The sequence below is a fragment of the Neomonachus schauinslandi genome, chromosome 15, assembly GCF_002201575.2.
Source record: "Neomonachus schauinslandi chromosome 15, ASM220157v2, whole genome shotgun sequence".
NCBI lineage: Eukaryota > Metazoa > Chordata > Mammalia > Carnivora > Phocidae > Neomonachus > Neomonachus schauinslandi.
The window spans coordinates 49,219,989-49,238,450 of NC_058417.1; the positions used below are offsets into that span (position 1 = coordinate 49,219,989).

At 42.6% G+C, this 18,462-nt stretch overlaps 1 protein-coding gene across 1 annotated transcript in view; it reads left to right on the forward strand.

The window, feature by feature from the left end:
• Positions 1 to 18,462, forward strand: part of MAP2K6 (mitogen-activated protein kinase kinase 6) — a 107,861-nt gene that overhangs the window by 69,426 nt on the left and 19,973 nt on the right. Inside the window, exons 2-6 of the mRNA XM_021678448.1 lie at positions 5,917 to 5,983; positions 14,620 to 14,668; positions 15,259 to 15,372; positions 16,999 to 17,118; positions 18,176 to 18,292. Coding sequence (XP_021534123.1) covers positions 5,917 to 5,983; positions 14,620 to 14,668; positions 15,259 to 15,372; positions 16,999 to 17,118; positions 18,176 to 18,292 — 467 coding nt within the window. The remainder of the gene's footprint in view (positions 1 to 5,916; positions 5,984 to 14,619; positions 14,669 to 15,258; positions 15,373 to 16,998; positions 17,119 to 18,175; positions 18,293 to 18,462) is intronic.

Sequence of the window (18,462 nt, forward strand, 5' to 3'; positions counted from 1 at the left end):
CAGTATCATCAATTGTAACAAACGCACCACTCTGCTGGGGGATGTTGATAATGGGGAGACTATGCATGTGTGGGGGCCGGGGGTATAGGGGAAATCTCTGTACCTTCCCTTCAGTTTTGCTGTGAACTGCAAACTGCTCTCAAAAAAGAAGTCCTTCATAAAGAAAGAGATGATTCGGAGGCCTCACTCCCAGAGATCCTGAGTCTGGGGAGCTGAAATCGTTCCCATGGTCAGTGGGAACCAAGAGAATATGGTTCCAAATCGATGAGATGTTTGAGAAATGTAATTTTAACATTAATAACATAGGAGAGGAAGAAGAGAGGAGGACATCTGAAGAAATAAGTTGCCCATACAGGGAACATTCTGTTTAGCTCATATTTTAAAAAATAGAAGCACAAACATGGAAGGGAGAAAAGAAACTAGTACGTATTGAGCACCTGTTATATGTGGGACCCTCCTAGATGTCTTCACACATATTGTGCAAGCTGAGCCTCTCAGTGACCCGAGTCTCTCATCTCCCATTAGCAGGTGCAGAAACTGGGTTTAAGAAACATTTTCAAGCTCACCATGTTAGTAAGGGGCACAGCTGGGATTTAAAATGAGGTCTAGGGATGCCTGGGTGGCTCCGTCAGTTGGGTGGCTGCCTTTGGCTCAGGTCATGATCCCAGGGTCTTGGGATCGAGTCCCGCATCGGGCTCCCTGCTCAACGGGGAGTCAGCTTCCTTTTATTTATTTGTCAGAGAGAGCACAAGCAGGGGAAGTGGCAGGTAGAGGGAGAAGCAGGCTCCCCGCTGAGCAAGGAGCCCGACGTGGGACTCAATCCCCGGATCCTAGGATCATGACCTGAGCCGAAGGCAGATGCTTAACCAACTGAGCCACCCAGGTGCCCCAGTGTTTTTGTATTCTTTAGGTAAATGCCCAGTAGTGCAACTACTGGATGGTAGGGTAGTTCTATTTTTAGGTTTTTGAGGAACCTTCAATCTGTCTTCCAGATTGGCTGCACCTTTCTGCACCCCCACCAACAGAGGCAGAGTGGACCTTTTTTTTTTTTTTTTTAAGATTTTATTTATTTATTTGACAGGGAGATAGACAGAAGAGCACAAGCAGAGGGAGTGGCAGAGGGAGAGGGAGAAGCAGGCTCTGCACTGAGCAGGGAACCCGATGCGGGACTCGATCCCAGGACCCTGAGATCATGACCTGAGCCGAAGGCAGACGCTCAACCATCTGAGCCACCCAGGCGCCCCAGAGTGGACCTTTTAAACTAAAATGTCAGAGGCTCAGTAAAGTGCATTGAGTTCACAATCTATGTGAGATGCTGGAATGTGTAAGCTGGAGGTGTGGACCATGACCCGGAAGGAGTGCTCAGGAAGGTCTGGGAGGGTTCTGCGGGGGCGTGTGATAGAAGAGCTAGAAGTGGAAGTTTGGATTCCTGTCTGCAAGAGGGCTAGAACCTTCTAGGCAGAAGCAACACAAAGATAAAGGCAAGGTCCCAGGAAATCCATCTCCCTCCTTGAAATCAAAACCACCGCCCGTTTTAGCTGAGCTGGTCAGCTTTCTTTCTCTAAATGTTATGTCATTCTGCAGAACGTTGGCATGCTCACTGGAGTCTCAGTGGTGGGTGAGATCCAGTGGTTGCGGGGGGCGGACGGAAGCACCTGTGTCCTCTCGCTCTGGCGAAACCAGCTTTCTCCCTGCACTCCTTCCCCTCGGCCCTGCTCCCTTAGTTGCTTTGCATCTGATCGTCGCAGTTTAATAACATCTAACATCTAATGACACTCCTCTCCCGATTTTGGTGCTGGCTACCCCTGGGACTTAAGCCTAGATGCAAGTATTAAGGAGAGGGCAGCCAGGTTGCCGGTGACTTGGCTGGAAATCCCATTCACATTGGGGAACAGATTTGGAAATTAAATTTGGCCCTGGAAGCAACGTCATCCTTTTGTAAAGCTGCAGCAATAATCATAAACCCTCATTGTCACTCCCCCCCCCCCACCCGACCTCCCAGCCAAGCTGACAAATAGTTAGTTGTCAGAATATCCTAATGATGCCACCTTCTGTTCACCCTGTGGGATTCTCTGGCTGTTTGGGTTGGCACCGGAGCACCATCTTTTCTGTTTTATGTAATAAGGCACATGAGAGAAGCTCTTTGTGCCCAGCCTGTCTGCGTGGGTACTGGGCAAGAGGTCTTGTGTACCCCATCATTTTCGGGACGGTCAAAGCTAGCGAACACTTCTGCGGCCTGGGAAATGTTTGCTAACTCTTGGCAAGGTTTTTGTCTTCTGGTGCCATTTTTGCTCCCGGCCAGGATTATAATGACCCAGCTTTGGTTTAAGATGAATTTTTGCAAATATATGTGTGTGGTGGGGCTACATTTTCAGAGAAAATAAGCACGGGTGTGGCACGGGGCTGATGTAATACAGCGCTGCAAATGCTCAAGCCCACGAGGCTTACCCTCTGCAGATTGTACCAACAAGAGGGCCAAGCTTGTCGAGGTCCGTAGGAGCACACGGGCCTTCTCTCCTTCTGAGAAGGTTGTTAACTAGCATGGGACCCAACACAGAGCCTGTTTTCTGATCTATTTTTTCGTGTTTGCTTTAGACTATCGGGGGAAATGGCCATTTCACATCCTTGGGCACAGTGTTGTATTATTTACATTGCTTCCCCCCGCTTACTTTTTTTTTTTTTTTTTTAACGTGGTGTTAAATGTTAGCGTCAGGTGTTGGCAGGCTTGCCCGGGAAACAGATTGCTTTGAAATAAACACAGCTGGAAACTGACCACATATTGTTTTTCTTTCTCCTAAGAAATGAAAGAGGAATTTATAGAAAGCCTGGAAAAGGCAGTACGGTCCAGGATTACTTTATAGATGTATTTTTTTCCCACATCTGGTTAGCAGTGCATGTCACGCCTCGGTGTCCAAATGGACCCACTTTCCTTCTTTCTTTGTGAAGTTGCGGTTTGCTGGGAACAATAAACTCCGAGAGGTTTGCTGCAATCCGCCCTTGAGAGGGTGGAGTCTATTCAGGGCTGTTTCTCTCTGCTGAAGTGTGGTCTTCAGAGCTGAGCGAAGAATGCCTTGTGTGTGCTGTTCTGCGAGCCTTGCTTGCAGCCTTGAAAACCTCATCAGAGTCACCCCTGGCCTCCTCTTTCAGGGATGGGCAAGTGAGTTATGGAATTTTGGTGCATGTGTCTGTGATTTTTGTCCAATTTGATGCACTGTTGAAAATGAAGGCAGGGTGTATTCTAACTGTGTCATTCAACCAGGTTTTGTGTCTCCTGCAAGTATTTTTCTTGTTGCTGTCAGAAAAGAAGTAGGAGCCTTCTTTTCTCACACCTTGAAGACTTTATTTTTGTTTTGGTCATTTATTCCTTTAGCCTCTGTGCCAAGAGCTTCTCTGTCTCTCTCTTTTACTGTTTCTTTGCAGAGACGTTTTAAAGATTTGTGGAGTTACAGTATAATCATGAATTGCTAATAGTCAATTGCTATGGTAGAATAATTCATTGCTGTGTTTTGCAAAGGCAGTTTCCCCCCACAAATAGCTCTCTCTCTGGACATCTCTCTTGTAAGAGCTGAGTTAGAAATGAAGAAGAGGGAGGTGTAGGAATTTCAGAGTAACTTTTGCTTTTGGTTTGCTTACATGGCAACGGGGGAGACTTTTTCAGAGGCAAAATATATTTTACTTTTATTTTGTTTTAACAGAGGGGAAGACAGGGTTGTATCTGCTGGGATTTTCTGAACTACCTGCTACCTGTGTTGGAGTAGAGATGTAGTCATCTGGACAAATGGAATTTGTCATGCATTCCTCACGACAGTATTTAAAATAGCATCCTCCAGCTCTTTGACTGAGGTGCATGGAGAGGAATTGTTGGAATTGGGCCACGCATCTATTGGGATTTTCACCATCAGATCCAGCCCTTAGCATTGCTCCTGGTACATAGCACAGCTCTCTCTATTATCTACCATATGTATGGACAAGGTTTCTGTATTGTGTAACTGACTAACTTAGTAACATGTGCTAAGTGGGGCCATCTGAACTCAGGCAGGAGGAAAGTAATAGTGAGTTTTGAATCTTATAAAACACATAGATGAGCCCAAAGGAAGAGAGCATTGAGAAGACCTGTGACAATGAAGGTGGACCTGAAAGGCTTTCTCTGCATTGGCTACTGCCAAGCATATTTCTCCTTGGCTTTATACAACTTGGAGAATTGATCCTGATTTTGGATTTTGAAGGGATAGAACAAGAGTGGATTACACATTATCTTGGACTGAGGTAATCTGACCAGTTCTGCTCATGCATTTCTTAAATGACTTATTTTTTAATGAGACTGTACAGATTCTTTCTCTAAATGGTTATAATTAACAGCTACTTAAGATAGGTCTGTGCTCTTTCATATGTGATACCCCATGGCTCTCCTCTCCAGTCCAATGAGGTCGGCATGAATATTAATTCCCCATTTTACACTTGAGGATACCGAGAGTCAGGTGAAAAGTGACTCTGGAGGTCGCTTGGTGAGTGAAAGTACCGGAAATAAGCTGGTTTTTTAAAAGCTCGTAATCACATGCTCCCCATGCCCTCCTCTCTCTGATCATCCCTGAACTCCTTCCATTGTAGAACAGAGGAATAAGTTCCAGGCTGGGTGTTGGAGACCTGGATTCTGATTCTGACTGGGTCGTTGCTGGTTCTATGATGTTGAGCAATTACGGAAATCTTTGGATGTCATTTTCCTGCAAGGAGGTTATATTCTTTGATGTCGTAAGTCTCTTTGCATCTTGAGAGTCTCTAACCCAGGCCTTGTCCAGGGCTGGTGTCAATGCTGTAATGCACCCCAGTGATATAGAGCAGAGGGGAGGAAAAAAAAAGGAGAACCCTCGGCATTCTACCCAGCTCTGCTTTGGTTTCCCCTGCCAAGCATGAAGAGACCCAGGATCTCCTTAGGTGAGGAAAATCCTGGGCTCTTAAGAGACTACTACTCACATTCCTGAGCTGGCATTTCTCAGTCTGTTCTTTTTTTATTTTTCCCCTTGAGAGAGAGGGGGAGGGCCGGGGGAAGAGGAAGAGAGAGAATCTCAAGCAGATTCCACGCCCAGTGTGGAGCCCGATGAGGGGCTCGATCATACGACCCCTGAGCTGAAATCAAGAGTTGGACGCTTAACCGACCAAGCCACCTGGGCGCACCATCAGTCTATTCGTTTTTATTCGTCAGCAAAATTATTTGAGCCAAACTCTCTGTGGTTTCAATCCAAGGATGAACACATGGGTTACGTTCCTACCTGGTCCCCAAAGAAGCGATAACCTCCTTGCATGAGCCCATCTGTTACCTTATTCCTTTTTGGAACAGGGTAAACGTAAATAAATATCACTCTCTCCCTCTTTTAGGTGCTTCCATTTATGACAGGTGGTTGACAAATGGTCAGGGCAGAAGAGTGGGAAGGTATTGTTTATTCTCCCTCCATAGTTAAATCTATCAGTTGTTTACAGATCAAATGAGAAAGTTGTAAGATATTGCGATAAAGGTGATTATATTGGACTGACATTAAAAAGGAAAAAATCTATAGCCAATACCATCTACCATTACCATTCTCACGTACAAGAAATAACAAAGAAGTTGGAACGACCACCTCTTGGCAGGGAGGAAAGGGCAGTTCTCCTGGGTAAAGAGAGTGTTAGCATTCTTATACTGATCTTTTCATCCTTAAGTGGCAAAGAACCTCATCCATGAGCACAGTCTGTATTTGGGAAGCTGTGCTGTGCTTGGGTGCTCGGCACTCACAGACTTCCTGGGTGGGAAACGCGGTTCTGCATGAGGAGATGAGAGCTACATGTTCCCAGGCTAGCCCTTTGCTTCTGCTGCAGGGTCTCTGTTCCCACTCTCATGCTGTGATTTCGACCTTAACGTTATCCTTGTGTCTCTCCCCATAGGCAGGAAGCGAAACCCTGGCCTTAAAATTCCAAAAGAAGCATTTGAACAACCTCAGCCCAGTTCCACGTAAGTTGGCAAGATCATCGTCTTAATCCAAACACTTCACTTTACAGATTTCTAGGGAATGGGGGTTCATTTTTGGATGGATGAGCAATGCCTTGACTATGGAAATCACCGTTAGAAAGAAGAGCCCTTTAGAGGGAGGAGCCATGTGCTCGCTGTTCTGAGACCTGAAATAATCAGTCAGTCTATATCGTGCTTTGAACTCAGGGTAGCTTTGAACTCAGCCTCTCATGTTACTGGTTGGCAGAAAATTGAGTGTCACAAGTGCGTTTGGCAGATGGGGTCCTGTGAAGTTCAGACAGGTCCCTGGACCTGGATTTTTTGCCTTTTCCATATAGACTTGAGCAAATAAGCAAATCCCTGGGAGAGCCACTACTATAAAGCTTAAGTAGAGATGGAAAGACGGTATTTGATAAGGACTCAGCATCCTGACACCTAAATCCTATCCCATATAAATAGAAGGCAAAATGAGGTAAAGGAACCTTTTTTTTTTTTTTAAATTAGCAGAGGCTTTGGCCCAAATACCTAAGTGAGCTCAAGTCCTGGTGAAGCAGGATACCCTCTCCTTTAGCCTTCCTCTTATTTCTTTTTCTCTCCGTGGGATGGTGAGAGTTCCTGCTGTCCAGTTGTAGATATGACCACCTTACAAAGCATCTGCTTGGGAGGAATGGAAATTGCAAGGAGAAAAGTCACAACAGAAGTTCTAGAGAGGCAGAGCAAGTATAGGGAAAGGCCATCCCAATGGAAGCTTGAGTTTTCAAGGCCGCTGGTCATCTCGACAAGTGCCTCTCTTTCTAAAGGTTTTTGACGTTAACCACGATCCATCCTATCAGAAAGGGCACCTCCTGGTGTTGGAAAGTGCTAGTAAAAATGATCACGTCTACTGTAAGACTTTGTTGAGGCCATTGGCCATTCCCTGCAGTGGTACGAACAAGCGTTCCACTCAAGAACCTTTTAAGTACAGAGCGGAAAGTACACTCTTCCGGGTTCTGCTCTGTAGCTCGAGGGCCAACCTCACCTTAGACTGGTCCTTTCCTGAGGCTCTGCAGCAGGAGGTTCTTTCCATATCTGCTATCGAGATTGGTGTTTTGGGTCCTTTTGGTGTTTTTTTTCCCTGTGGACCTATGACCTGTGTAATTTATAACGTCTCCTCTCTGATTGGTTTCTCAAGAGTTTAGACTCAAGTATATATATTACTTCCCTGTACTATCTGTATGGGACTCTGTGTGATATACTTTTAAAACTTTTCAACTTGAAATTATTGTAGATTCACAGAGAGGACAAAGAAATGCACAGGGAAGTCCCATGTACCCTTCCCCTAGTCTGTGTCCTCCCCTCCATGTTCACATCTTAACACAACTGCTACCCAGTGTCAAAACAAAGTGGCATTGGTGCAAACCATAGAACTTATTCAAATCTCACCATTATTATAAGTCCTCGTTGTGTGTGTGTGTGTGTGTGTGTGTGTGTGTAGCTCCATGCAGTTTTATCACGTGTAGCCTTATGGAACCACTACCATAATCAAGGTATTCAATTGTATCAATGCCACAAGACTCTTTGGTGTTACTCCCTTATAGTCACGCCCACCTTTAACCCCCAGCCCTAATCTCTGGCAACCACTCATCTGTTCCCCATTTCCATTTTGTTGTCTCATGGCTGCTACATATACCAAATCACGCGTCTCCTATTTGAGATTGGCTTTTCCTCGCAGCATAGTTTCCTCGAGGTTCGTTCAAGTTGTTGCATGTATCGGTAGTTCTTTCCTTGTTATTGCTGAATCCATTCCATGGTATGGATATACCACAGTTTGTTGAACCCTCTAGCCTTTGAAGGAGATATGGGTAGTTTCCAGTTTTGGAAAACTGGGGTTATTGTGACAAAAGTAAGTTTCTGCATGAAAATAAGTCTTCATTTCCCTGGAGCATATGTCCAGTAGTGCAATTGCTGGGCCGTTCGGTAATTCCATTTTTGAAATAACTTCCAAGGTATTTTCCAGAGTGGTTGTACCATTTTACATTCTTATTAGCCATTTGCGATGATCCAGTTTCTCTGCATCCCTGCCAACATTAACGCTATTTTCCATTTTAGTCATTCTTTTTTTAAAAAATATTTATTTATTTTTGCGTGAGAGAGAGAAAGTGCAAGTTGGGGAGAGGAGCAGAGGGAGAGGGAGAGAGAGAGAATCTTGAGCAGACTCCCCGCTGAGCGTGGAGCCTGACACTGGGCTCGATCTCACCACCCTGAGATCATGACCTGAGCTGAAGTTAAGAGTTGGACACTTAACTGACTGAGCCACCCAGGAGCCCCATTAGCCATTCTGATAGATGTATAATGTTATATCATTGTAGTTCTCATTTTTATTTTTCTCATGATGATGCTGAGTATTTTTAGGTGTTTATTTTCTATCTGTATATCTTTGGTGGTGAAATGTCTGTGCACGTCTTTGCCTCCTTCTTAATTAGATTACTTTTTTAATGTTGAGTTTTGAGAGTTCTTTTCTATATTCTAGCACAAGGAGTTTGTCAGATATGTGATTTAAAAACATTTTCTCTCAGTCTATAATTTGTCTCTTCATCCTTTTATTTTGATGAAATCCCATCTAGCAATTTTCCTCTTACGGGTTATGCTTTTGGTGACAATTTTAAGAACCCATTGCTTCACACTTTGTTCTGTTTTTCAAAATAATTTTGGCTATTTTAGGGCTTTTCCCTTTCCATATTAGTTTTAGAATCAGTGTGTCTATGTCTATAAATGAATTTGCTGAGATTTTGGTAGGAATTATGTGTAACCTTTAGAGCAGTTTGGGGAGAGTTGACGTCTTGACTACAGTGAGTCTCCTAATCCATGAACCTGGTAGATTTCTGCAAGTCTTTAGATTTTCTTTGATGTCTTTCATCAGTATTTTATAGTATTTATCATACGGACTCTTTACAGTAGGGCTTGTTAAGATTTATACCTAAGTATTTCATTTTGTGGGAAGCAACTATAAATGATACTCCATTTTAAATTTTGGTTTCCACCTGTTGAGGGTCAGTGTATAGGAATGCAGTAGATTTTTCTCTATTGCTCTTGTATCCTGGGACCATACTGAATTCACTTAGTAGTTCTAGGAGCATTTTTTTTTTTTTAAAGATTTTATTTATTTGACAGAGAGAGACACAGCGAGAGAGGGAACACAAGCAGGGGGAGTGGGAGAGGGAGAAGCAGGCTTCCCGCTGAGCAGGGAGCCCGATGCGGGGCTCGATCCCAGGACCCTGAGATCATGACCTGAGCCGAAGGCAGACGCTTAACGACTGAGCCACCCAGGCGCCCCTAGGAGCATTTTTGTAGATTCTTTGTGTGTGTGTGTGTTCGTAGATTTTTTATAGAGTTTTCTATGTCTACAATCATGCCACCTGCAAATAGAGAGTTTTCTTTCTTCCTTTCCAAATTGTATTTTTAAAAACTTTCATTATTTTTTTGCTTTATTTCAGTGGCAAGAATGTCCAGTACTATGTCAGATAAGATTGGTGAGAGTAAGCAACCTTGCTTTGTTGTTAGAGGGAAAGTGTTCAATCTTTACCATTAAGCATGATGTTAGGTTTTTGTAGATTGAGGCTTGAAAAAGTTCCTCTCTAGTTGTGGGGTACTGAGGGTTTTTATTGTTAATGTGTGTTGAATTTTGTTAAGTGCTTTTTTGTGCCTCACTTGACACAATCATAGGTTTTTCTTCTTTGTACTGTTGATATGGATTACATTGTGATTGATTTATTTTATTTTATTTATTTGACAGAGAGAGAGAGATAGCAGGAACACAAGCAGGGGGAGTGGGAGAGGGAGAAGCAGGCTTCCCGCCGAGCAGGGACCCCGATGTGGGACTCGATCCCGGGACTCCGGGATCATGACCTGAGCTGAAGGCAGACGCTTAATGACTGAGCCACCCAGGCGCCCCACATTGTGATTGATTTTTAAATATTAAACTAGATTCGCATGCCCAAAATAAATTCCATTTGGTTGTGGTACTTTTTTTTAAATACATTGTTGGATTCAATCTGTTGAAATTTTGTTGAGGACTTTTGTGTCTGAGTTCATGAGATATGTTGGTCTGTAGTGGTTGTTTTGAGTTGTTCTTCTTTTTTTTGGGGGGAGTGTATGCTGTTATCTTCTGGTTTTGACATTAAGGTAATATTGGCCTCATAAATGAATTGGTAAGAGTTTCTTCTTTTTTTTTTTTTTCTGGTAGACACGTAAAATCTGTATTAATTCTTTTTAAAAAAATGTTTGCTAAAATTCTCCAGTGAAACAAAATGAGCCGATATATTTCTTTTCTCTGGGGCTTTTAAAATACAAAATCAATTTCTGTGATAGTTACAGGACTATTCAGATGACCTGTTTCTTCAAGTTTGTGCAGTTGCTGGTTTTCAAGGAATGGGTCCATTTTTTCTAAGTTGTTGAATTTATAAGAGGAACATGGCTTATAGTATTTCCTGATTATTCTTTGAATGGCTATAGGACATGTTGTGATATCCTGTTTTTTCCTGAGACTGGAAATCTGCCTTCTCTCTTGTAATCTGTGTCAGTCTTGCTGGAGGTTTATCAATATTACTGCTATTTTAAAACATTTTATGTATGTATGTACGTATGTATTTAGAGAGTGCACATGCAAGAGGGGGGAGGGGCAGACAGAGAGGGAGAGAGAAACTTAAGCAGACTTCCCGCTGAGCGCGGAGCCCGACTTGGGGCTCGATTCCACCACCCTGAGCTCAAGACCTGAGCTGAAATCAAGAGTCGGATGCTCAATTGACCGAGCCACTGAGGCGCCCTGATTTTGGGGTACAGTCCTATGTCACTCTCCCACTTGTCTTATATTCCTTCTCTTTAAACTTTTAGCCCTCATCTTCTTCTAATTTATATTAATTTTCTGTATTTTATGAATTTTATGAAAGCCACAATAAATCCTACCTTGGTGTAAACAAATGAGTAAAAACCTGTGCAAGGATAAACCCAGTTTCTGTGTTGTCTTTCCCTCCTGTGGTAGAATAAACTTTGAATGTGTTTAATTGATTTTCTTTTTCACTGCGTAAAGCCAAGAGCATCACTTTATTTTGTAGACTAGACCACTTTAGCTCCGGGAGAGCCTTATTAGTAGTAGTAGTATTTTAATACTGATGCTTATATTCATAGTCCTAAAGAAGTAGCTTCCACATTTTGTGTTTCTCTTGGCAATTTTTTAGGGTTGGCTTGGTGACTCGTACAATTTATACCCTGCCTTCTGCTGTACTACACAAAAATAAATATCCTGGGACAGAGGTCCATTCTTCCTAGTTCTGTGTGTGTGGTCCCTCTGCTTGAGCTCTTTCTCTGAGTAACTGATGCCAGTGTGTCTTTGGCTCAGGTTTCTGAGCTCTCCCCATACTTGATTGGCAGCAGCTAGTTCTGAATTGATTCTATGCTAGTGAGTATTACTCCAGTTAACCCTCCCAAGAAGCTCAGGAGGCAGTCAGTCTGTGTTACTCTTACTTTATAAGTGAGAAAACAGACCTGTACAAGATCAGGTGGTCAGAACAGTTGAGCATCATTTCATGGGTAAGAGTTCAGGCTCCAAAAAGCTAATACTAGGTGACCTTTGGAGTACCTTTGACCTTCCAGGGAAGGAATTTTGTAATAAGCCTGTTTCTTTCCCCAGAGGACTAGAATACTGAATAAGCAACAGAGAACATACACCCACAGTTTAACCTCCTGCAGAGACTCAGTGCCCCAGACAAACTAATATGCCCAGCCCTGGACAGAACACAGTGTCAACGAATCTAATATGAGCTGTCAGCCTTGGCCCCATCATTTGATGCTTTTGGCAGACTTGATGAGCCCAAAGGCCTCAGGGTTGGGTGGATTGATCATTTTCATTAGAGGGGCCCTGGGTGTTGGGAGTAGGTTCCTTGGATTCAATCAGAGTTGGGCTGAAATCATGGCCTTACGACTTGGGAGCAAGTTAGTTAAACTTTGAGCCAAACGGTTTCTCATCTGGACCATGGGAGTAATGATACTCATAAGAGAGAGAGAGAGTGTGTGTTTAAAGAATTAAATGAGATGTAGATAAAGCATTGCACTTGATTCAGCCTATATCCCTTTCTCTTTAGGTCAAGACTGAGATTCAAGTGGCAGGAGTTTTATTTTCGGCTCTGTTGGGCTGTCTGGCTTTAGCAAATCTCAGCTTTTGTGGGTTACATTTTTCTCATTCTGGAAAATTGCATGACCCCCTCCTATTAGGTAGAGGTATATACCGCAAGGTTAGTACAACGCTGGAGTTCAGCAAACTTTTTTTCTTACAAAGGCCAGCTGGTAAATATTTCAGGTTACCTGGGCCCTGCTGGCCCCAGTTAGATATTCTTCATAGTCTGTTTTCCAACAACTTTTTTTTTTTTTAAAGATTTTATTTATTTGACAGAGGGAGAGACAGCGAGAGCAGGAACACAAGCAGGGGGAGTGGGAGAGGGAGAAGCAGGCCTCCCGCTGAGCAGGGAGCCCGATGCGGGGCTCGATCCCAGGACCCTGGGATCATGACCTGAGCCGAAGGCAGACGCTTAACGACTGAGCCACCCAGGTGCCCCTCCAACAACTTTTTAAACTTGAAAACAGTCATTCTTAGCTGGGCCACAGGCTGTAATTTGCAAAGCCCCATATGAATACTGGAATACCAGAGCTGGAAGAGGTCTTACCCAGTGCCTTCCTTGGGTGGCAAGAAAAGGGAGGAAGCCCCTTTTCCTGTCGCTTCATACTTTTTATTTTTTATTTTATTTTTTTATTTTTTTAATTAATTAATTTATTTTTTATTCTTATGCTTCATACTTTTTAAAAGGAAGGGTGCTGAACAGCTGCAAGAGATTTTTTATTGTTTATGGTAGTCACATGTTTCAAGTAATATTTGTCTTTATTTCAGAGTTCCATTGCAATTAGTACAAATCATTGATGATGAAAGAAAAATCGCTTTGGAAATTTTGAGAATGAGAAATCAGATCTTTAGAAATGTAATCCTCTGGAACGTATTTCTGAAGAAAAATTCCCTGCTTATAAACACAAGATATATAAAAACATCACTGGTGTGTACTGGGATGTGTGTGTGTGTGTGTGTGTGTGTGTGTTTTCCTCTGTATCTCTCCCTCCCAGTTCCTGGTTTTAAGTTAGTCCAGAAAAACTTTATTTTAGGTATTTTATGCATTTCAAACGGATTTTGAGGTGAGGGAGGGCTTGCCATTAAAACCTTAAATTTATGTTTATATCTGTGTTTATATTCCCATTTTTCCTTATTGTTTTATTTAGTTAGTTTCAGAAGAAGGGGCAGAATTATAACACATTAGGTTTGGGAAAAATTGTCATGGGCTAGGATTCTTTTCTCCCTTCCTATCATCTTCCCTTCCTTCCATTTTCCCTTACACGTTTCTAGAGAGTTCTACATGGAATGTCCCCTTAGGAAGACCTGGGTCTTTTTGGTCCAACCATTGATTCTGGCAGCCCCAGAATTCTTTTGTCTTTTGGTGGTGATACTTTTCGTGCATTTATTCCACGAAAATGCTTCTCGAAGCTCTTAGTTAGTTGCATGGCCAAAGCCAAACATCTTTCTCTTGAGTGGATTGATATCAACCCAGCTAGTATTGAAGTAGTAGAAATACATGCACATGAGGGGACCGTGTGCTTTTTCTATGGAGACACAAAATCAGCCAACCTCTGGGTGCTGAGATGACCCCTGGACAGTGTGTGTGCTGTGTATGGAAGAAATAACACAACTGTCTTATACGCCTGATAGAACAGGAAATATTCTGACCTGCAAACCAGGAGACCTGGGTTAATTGTGACCTTGGGCAAGTCAGTGGGTTAGTGTTGTGACCTTGGGCAAGTTACTTCGCCTCTCTGGGCCTTTTTCCATCTCTAAACGTGGGGACTAGAGAGATTTGGAATTATTATGGTTTATGGATTTTGTGAGTTAACATAACCATATGCTAATTATTATTACTTTTTTAAATTATGGGAAAATGTGATGGAATCATTGGGCACATTGGTGTTCTTGGATGAAAGAAAAAGTTTGGGGTTTACTAGAATAGTACGTTTATTTATATAATTCTATACACGTAGGTCATATTCATTGGATATTTACTGTATGCCAGCCATTCTGCTAAGCATTTTACTTGGAATATCTCAGGATATATTAATATCTTCATGTTAAAGAAGAAATAGACAGTCAAAGAGATTAAATCATTTATTTATTTTAAAGATTTATTTAGAGAGAGAGAGTGTGAGAGCCAGCGTGGGGCAGGGTGGATGGGAAGGGATAAAGGGAAAGGAAGAGGATCTTAAGCACACTCCCAGCTGAGCATGGAGCCCAACGCGGGGCTTGATCCCACAACCCCGAGATCATGACCTGAGCAGATATCAAGAGCCAAATGCTCAACCGACTGAACCACCCAGGCACCCTGGAGATGAAGTCATTTAAACCCAAATATATTTTATTCCAAATCCCGCACGATTAACACTTCTTTGCTACCTTATTTTACTGATGAACTTCCAACTTACCCCTAAGGAAAACTCTCTCCAGTCGTATATGATTTGGGAAGGGCATAATTGACTAAATACCTCATGTTTTTTCTTTTCCTCCTTTTCTTTCTTAGGCCACCTCGAGACTTAGACTCTAAAGCTTGCATTTCTATTGGAAATCAGGTAAAAAAATCACATTTGCCAGTTAATATCTTGACCATTTCTCATATATGCTTCCTGACTGGCCATTGGAAAATTTATTTTCTATAACATGCCGTCAGGGGATGGGTCCAAAAGTTTGAGTTTAAGCAGAAGCAGTGGGTGGTGCTCTTGCTGTTTTGGATGCCTTGTTGAAATCAGGCTAGTGTTGCCCTGATGGAAGGTATTTGAGGGGAGTAGATGATTGGCTTTGGGATGCAGTCCTCAAAGTCCAAGGGTAGATCTAGTTGCCATCAGTCAGCAAATGGATTAAATGTATGAGGAAGGGGGCAGGGCTAAGGAGCCGTTGTAGATAGCTCAAAGTGAGTTTGGAGGCTGAGCTGGAGCTGGATCTCTGTATTGCCCGTGACAAGCAGGTGACATACTCTATGAGTCTGAACATGTCCTGGTGCTTCCCGCTTGCTGCAGCGGCTGCTTGGATAAAACTTCTAGACCAGAAGCTTCTGGACCAGAAATAACCCTTAGAATATCAGGAGAAGCCAGAGAGAGGACGAGGTAGTTTATGTCCTTTATTTTTTTCTTTACTCTTGCATTATTACTTTTCTCTCTTGTAGAACTTTGAGGTGAAGGCGGATGACCTGGAACCTATAATGGAACTGGGGCGAGGTGCGTACGGGGTGGTGGAGAAGATGCGACACGTGCCCAGCGGGCAGATCATGGCGGTGAAGGTAGAGTTGACGCTCCCCAAATGTGTTCTGTCTGTGGTATATACGTTCGTCCATCTCAATTGCCAAACGGTTCTTTCCATAGAAGCAAAACAATCTTCAGTGGGGTCAAACAAAGAAGATTATCTGTAGGGAACAGTATTTCCCTCCAAATGTCTGGAAAATGCTTCCTTGGTATGAGTTGTGTTTACTGGTTTTGTTTTTTATTTTAACTGATAAATCTGACCCCCTCCTTTTAATTTTTTATGTAACCACCATGTCATCACACTTAAAAGAATTATCAATACTTCTTTAATGTCATGGAATACCAGCTCCAAATTAAAATGACCTGGATCATCACCATGTTTTTTTCTTGTTTGTTTTGTTTTTTGCCTGCTGGTTGTTGAAATCAGAATCCAAATAAAAGTTCACATACTGCATTTGGTTGTTATGTCTCAAAAGTCTCTTTTATTCTCATATTCTGTTGCTTTTAAAGAACGGTCCCCGAAAATCAGGAAATCAGAATTGAGAGAGAAGATTGTGTCTGTTTGTGGAAAAAAGGAGGGTAAAATGCATCTTGAGTGAATTTGCATCATTTTTGAGCTGGAAAAAAGAAATTTAGAATCATTGCATATTTCTTTTTTTTTAATTTTATTTATTTATTTGAGAGAGAGAGAGAGAGAGAGAGAGCGCGAGCACAAGTGAGGGGAGAGGCAGAGGAAGAAGCACACTCCCTGCTGAGCAGAGAGCCCCAGGCAGGGCTCGATCCCAGAACCCCAAGATCATGACCTGAGCTGAAGGCAGACGCTTAACCAACTGAGCCACCCAGGTGCCCCTCATTGAATATTTTTTGAGTAGATGCTCGAGGGGCTTTGGGGATCCACCGTCTGTACATGAATTCATGGATTTGGGCCTTTTAAGAATGTAGATGGTCAGAAGGCTGGGACCCCTTTGTTTTTGGAGAATGGAGATATCTTTCCCTTACCTTTTGGATTTTGCCATGTGTTCTTCTTCAGACTTTTTGCTAATTAGGCCAAAAATATGAAAGCCTCGTGATACTATATCTTTACTGTCATTTAATGACAGAATCGTATTTCTTTAATTCTGCATTTGCTGGTGTGACAGGTGTCTCTTCTCTCAGAAGCCCTGGGATAGGAATGAACAGTCTCTCCATTTCTGCTTGATTCCATCCATTTCTGAGAGCTCTGTCCATTCTTTTACAGTTGGTACTTAGTCCAGATATTCTTCCTTGTTCCCAAAGAGGGGCTTTTAGATCTTGTTGTGGGATCCCGAGTTAGCCACAAAGTCACGAATACTCTGGTCTCTGTACTGAACAGACATAACACAATAAAGCAGGCTGTTTTTGTGACTTGGAAGGAAGTACATTCACCAACATTTGCACACTTTCCAAAATATATTATCAGTTTGTTTCTTGCCAGGGATTTTTCAGGAAACCCACTGAAAGTCTTCCTTATTTCTCATTTGTTACAAATAGCTAATCACTAGGGTAAATACTTGAAAGGTTGTTGCTAGAACTTGTTCTATGAGTTTTGTAGTATTTTCAGGATGGGACTCCTTAAGGTCCCTGCCTTATTAACTGACTCATCCTCAGAGCAGTAACCATATGTTTTTCCATGCATTCCCATTCAGCGGATCCGGGCCACAGTAAATAGCCAGGAGCAGAAAAGGCTACTGATGGATTTGGATGTTTCCATGAGGACAGTGGACTGTCCTTTTACCGTCACCTTTTATGGTGCACTCTTCCGGGAGGTAGGTAATCCTTCAACTCAACATCTGGGGAGGACAAGGACTTAAAAAGGTGTTTCTCTAATCGCATGAACACGATGCACAATCCTGGTACTCTTTCTCATTTGATGTGTCTTCTCTGAGCGATTTCTGCTCTGGCAGTGGTGACATGCCCTGACGCAAAGCGGGCTTGAAATGAGAGTCTTTCCAAATGTGTCTAGCCCTTTTGAAGACCCTGAGGCTCCCTTTGTCCTTTCTGTTTTGGTTTGTTTATTTTGGCATGGGTTATCTCTATCAACTGCCTATAGACTAATTTAGGCAGATTTCTTAAAATCTGAAATACTGTGGTCTTTTGGCCAAATGATAAGCTTTATTTACGCTGTTAATGTACCCCGGAGGCTTACATTTATCTCTTTGCTTTACCTCCGCTTTCACTTTCCCATGATATGGATTTTGAGGCTTCGACTAGCTTTTGGATGAATGATTGCCAGTGTTCCGGGTGGGAGGTCAGACATGGAGTAGGCCTGTAGACCTAATCCCTAGAGGACAGTAACCATGAAGGCCTGGATTTCTGGGGATCTATTGTTGGTGACTAATAGTACTGATGTATTATTTATTAAAAATGTTTTTTAAAAATTTGAGTCACACACAATGTCACATTAGTTACAGGTTGTACAACATAGGGATTCAACTTCTCTCTACATTATAGGTGTTCAGCACAAGTGAGTGTAGTGACCGTCTGTCACCATATAACTCTATTATATCATTGACTATATTCCCTATACTGTGCCTTTTATTCTCATAACTTCTTCCTTCCATAGCTGGAGTGACTGTTAGTATTTAGATCATGCTCTTTATCAAGGAGTAGGTGATCACATGCAGGTTCTGCTTGGCTCTCCACTGGTTGGCTTTTTGGAAACGAACTTGCTTGTTTGTAAATTCCTTTGAGATCTTGAAGGGAAATTGTACATGTCCTCCGAAAACTCAAGTAAGAAATGGTTTTTCCCGACAGGTGTTAACTGTTTCCCCTTCTTTTCCTTTTCTCTCCTCTCCAACAATCTCTGAACCAATTTATCTCCAGGGCGATGTTTGGATCTGCATGGAGCTCATGGATACGTCGCTAGATAAATTCTACAAACAAGTGATCGATAAAGGCCAAACAATTCCAGAGGACATCTTAGGGAAAATAGCAGTTTCTGTGAGTACATCATGAACTCTACTACAAGGAGCATATGAGAAGTCTAGACCTGATATGTGTCTTGATTCCCTATTGTGAGCAAACACTAGATGGATGTGAGCAATAGCACATGTCTGTTGAGTGCAGGAGTGCATCTGTGGACTAGTAACTGAATGCTTTTCTTTCTGGGC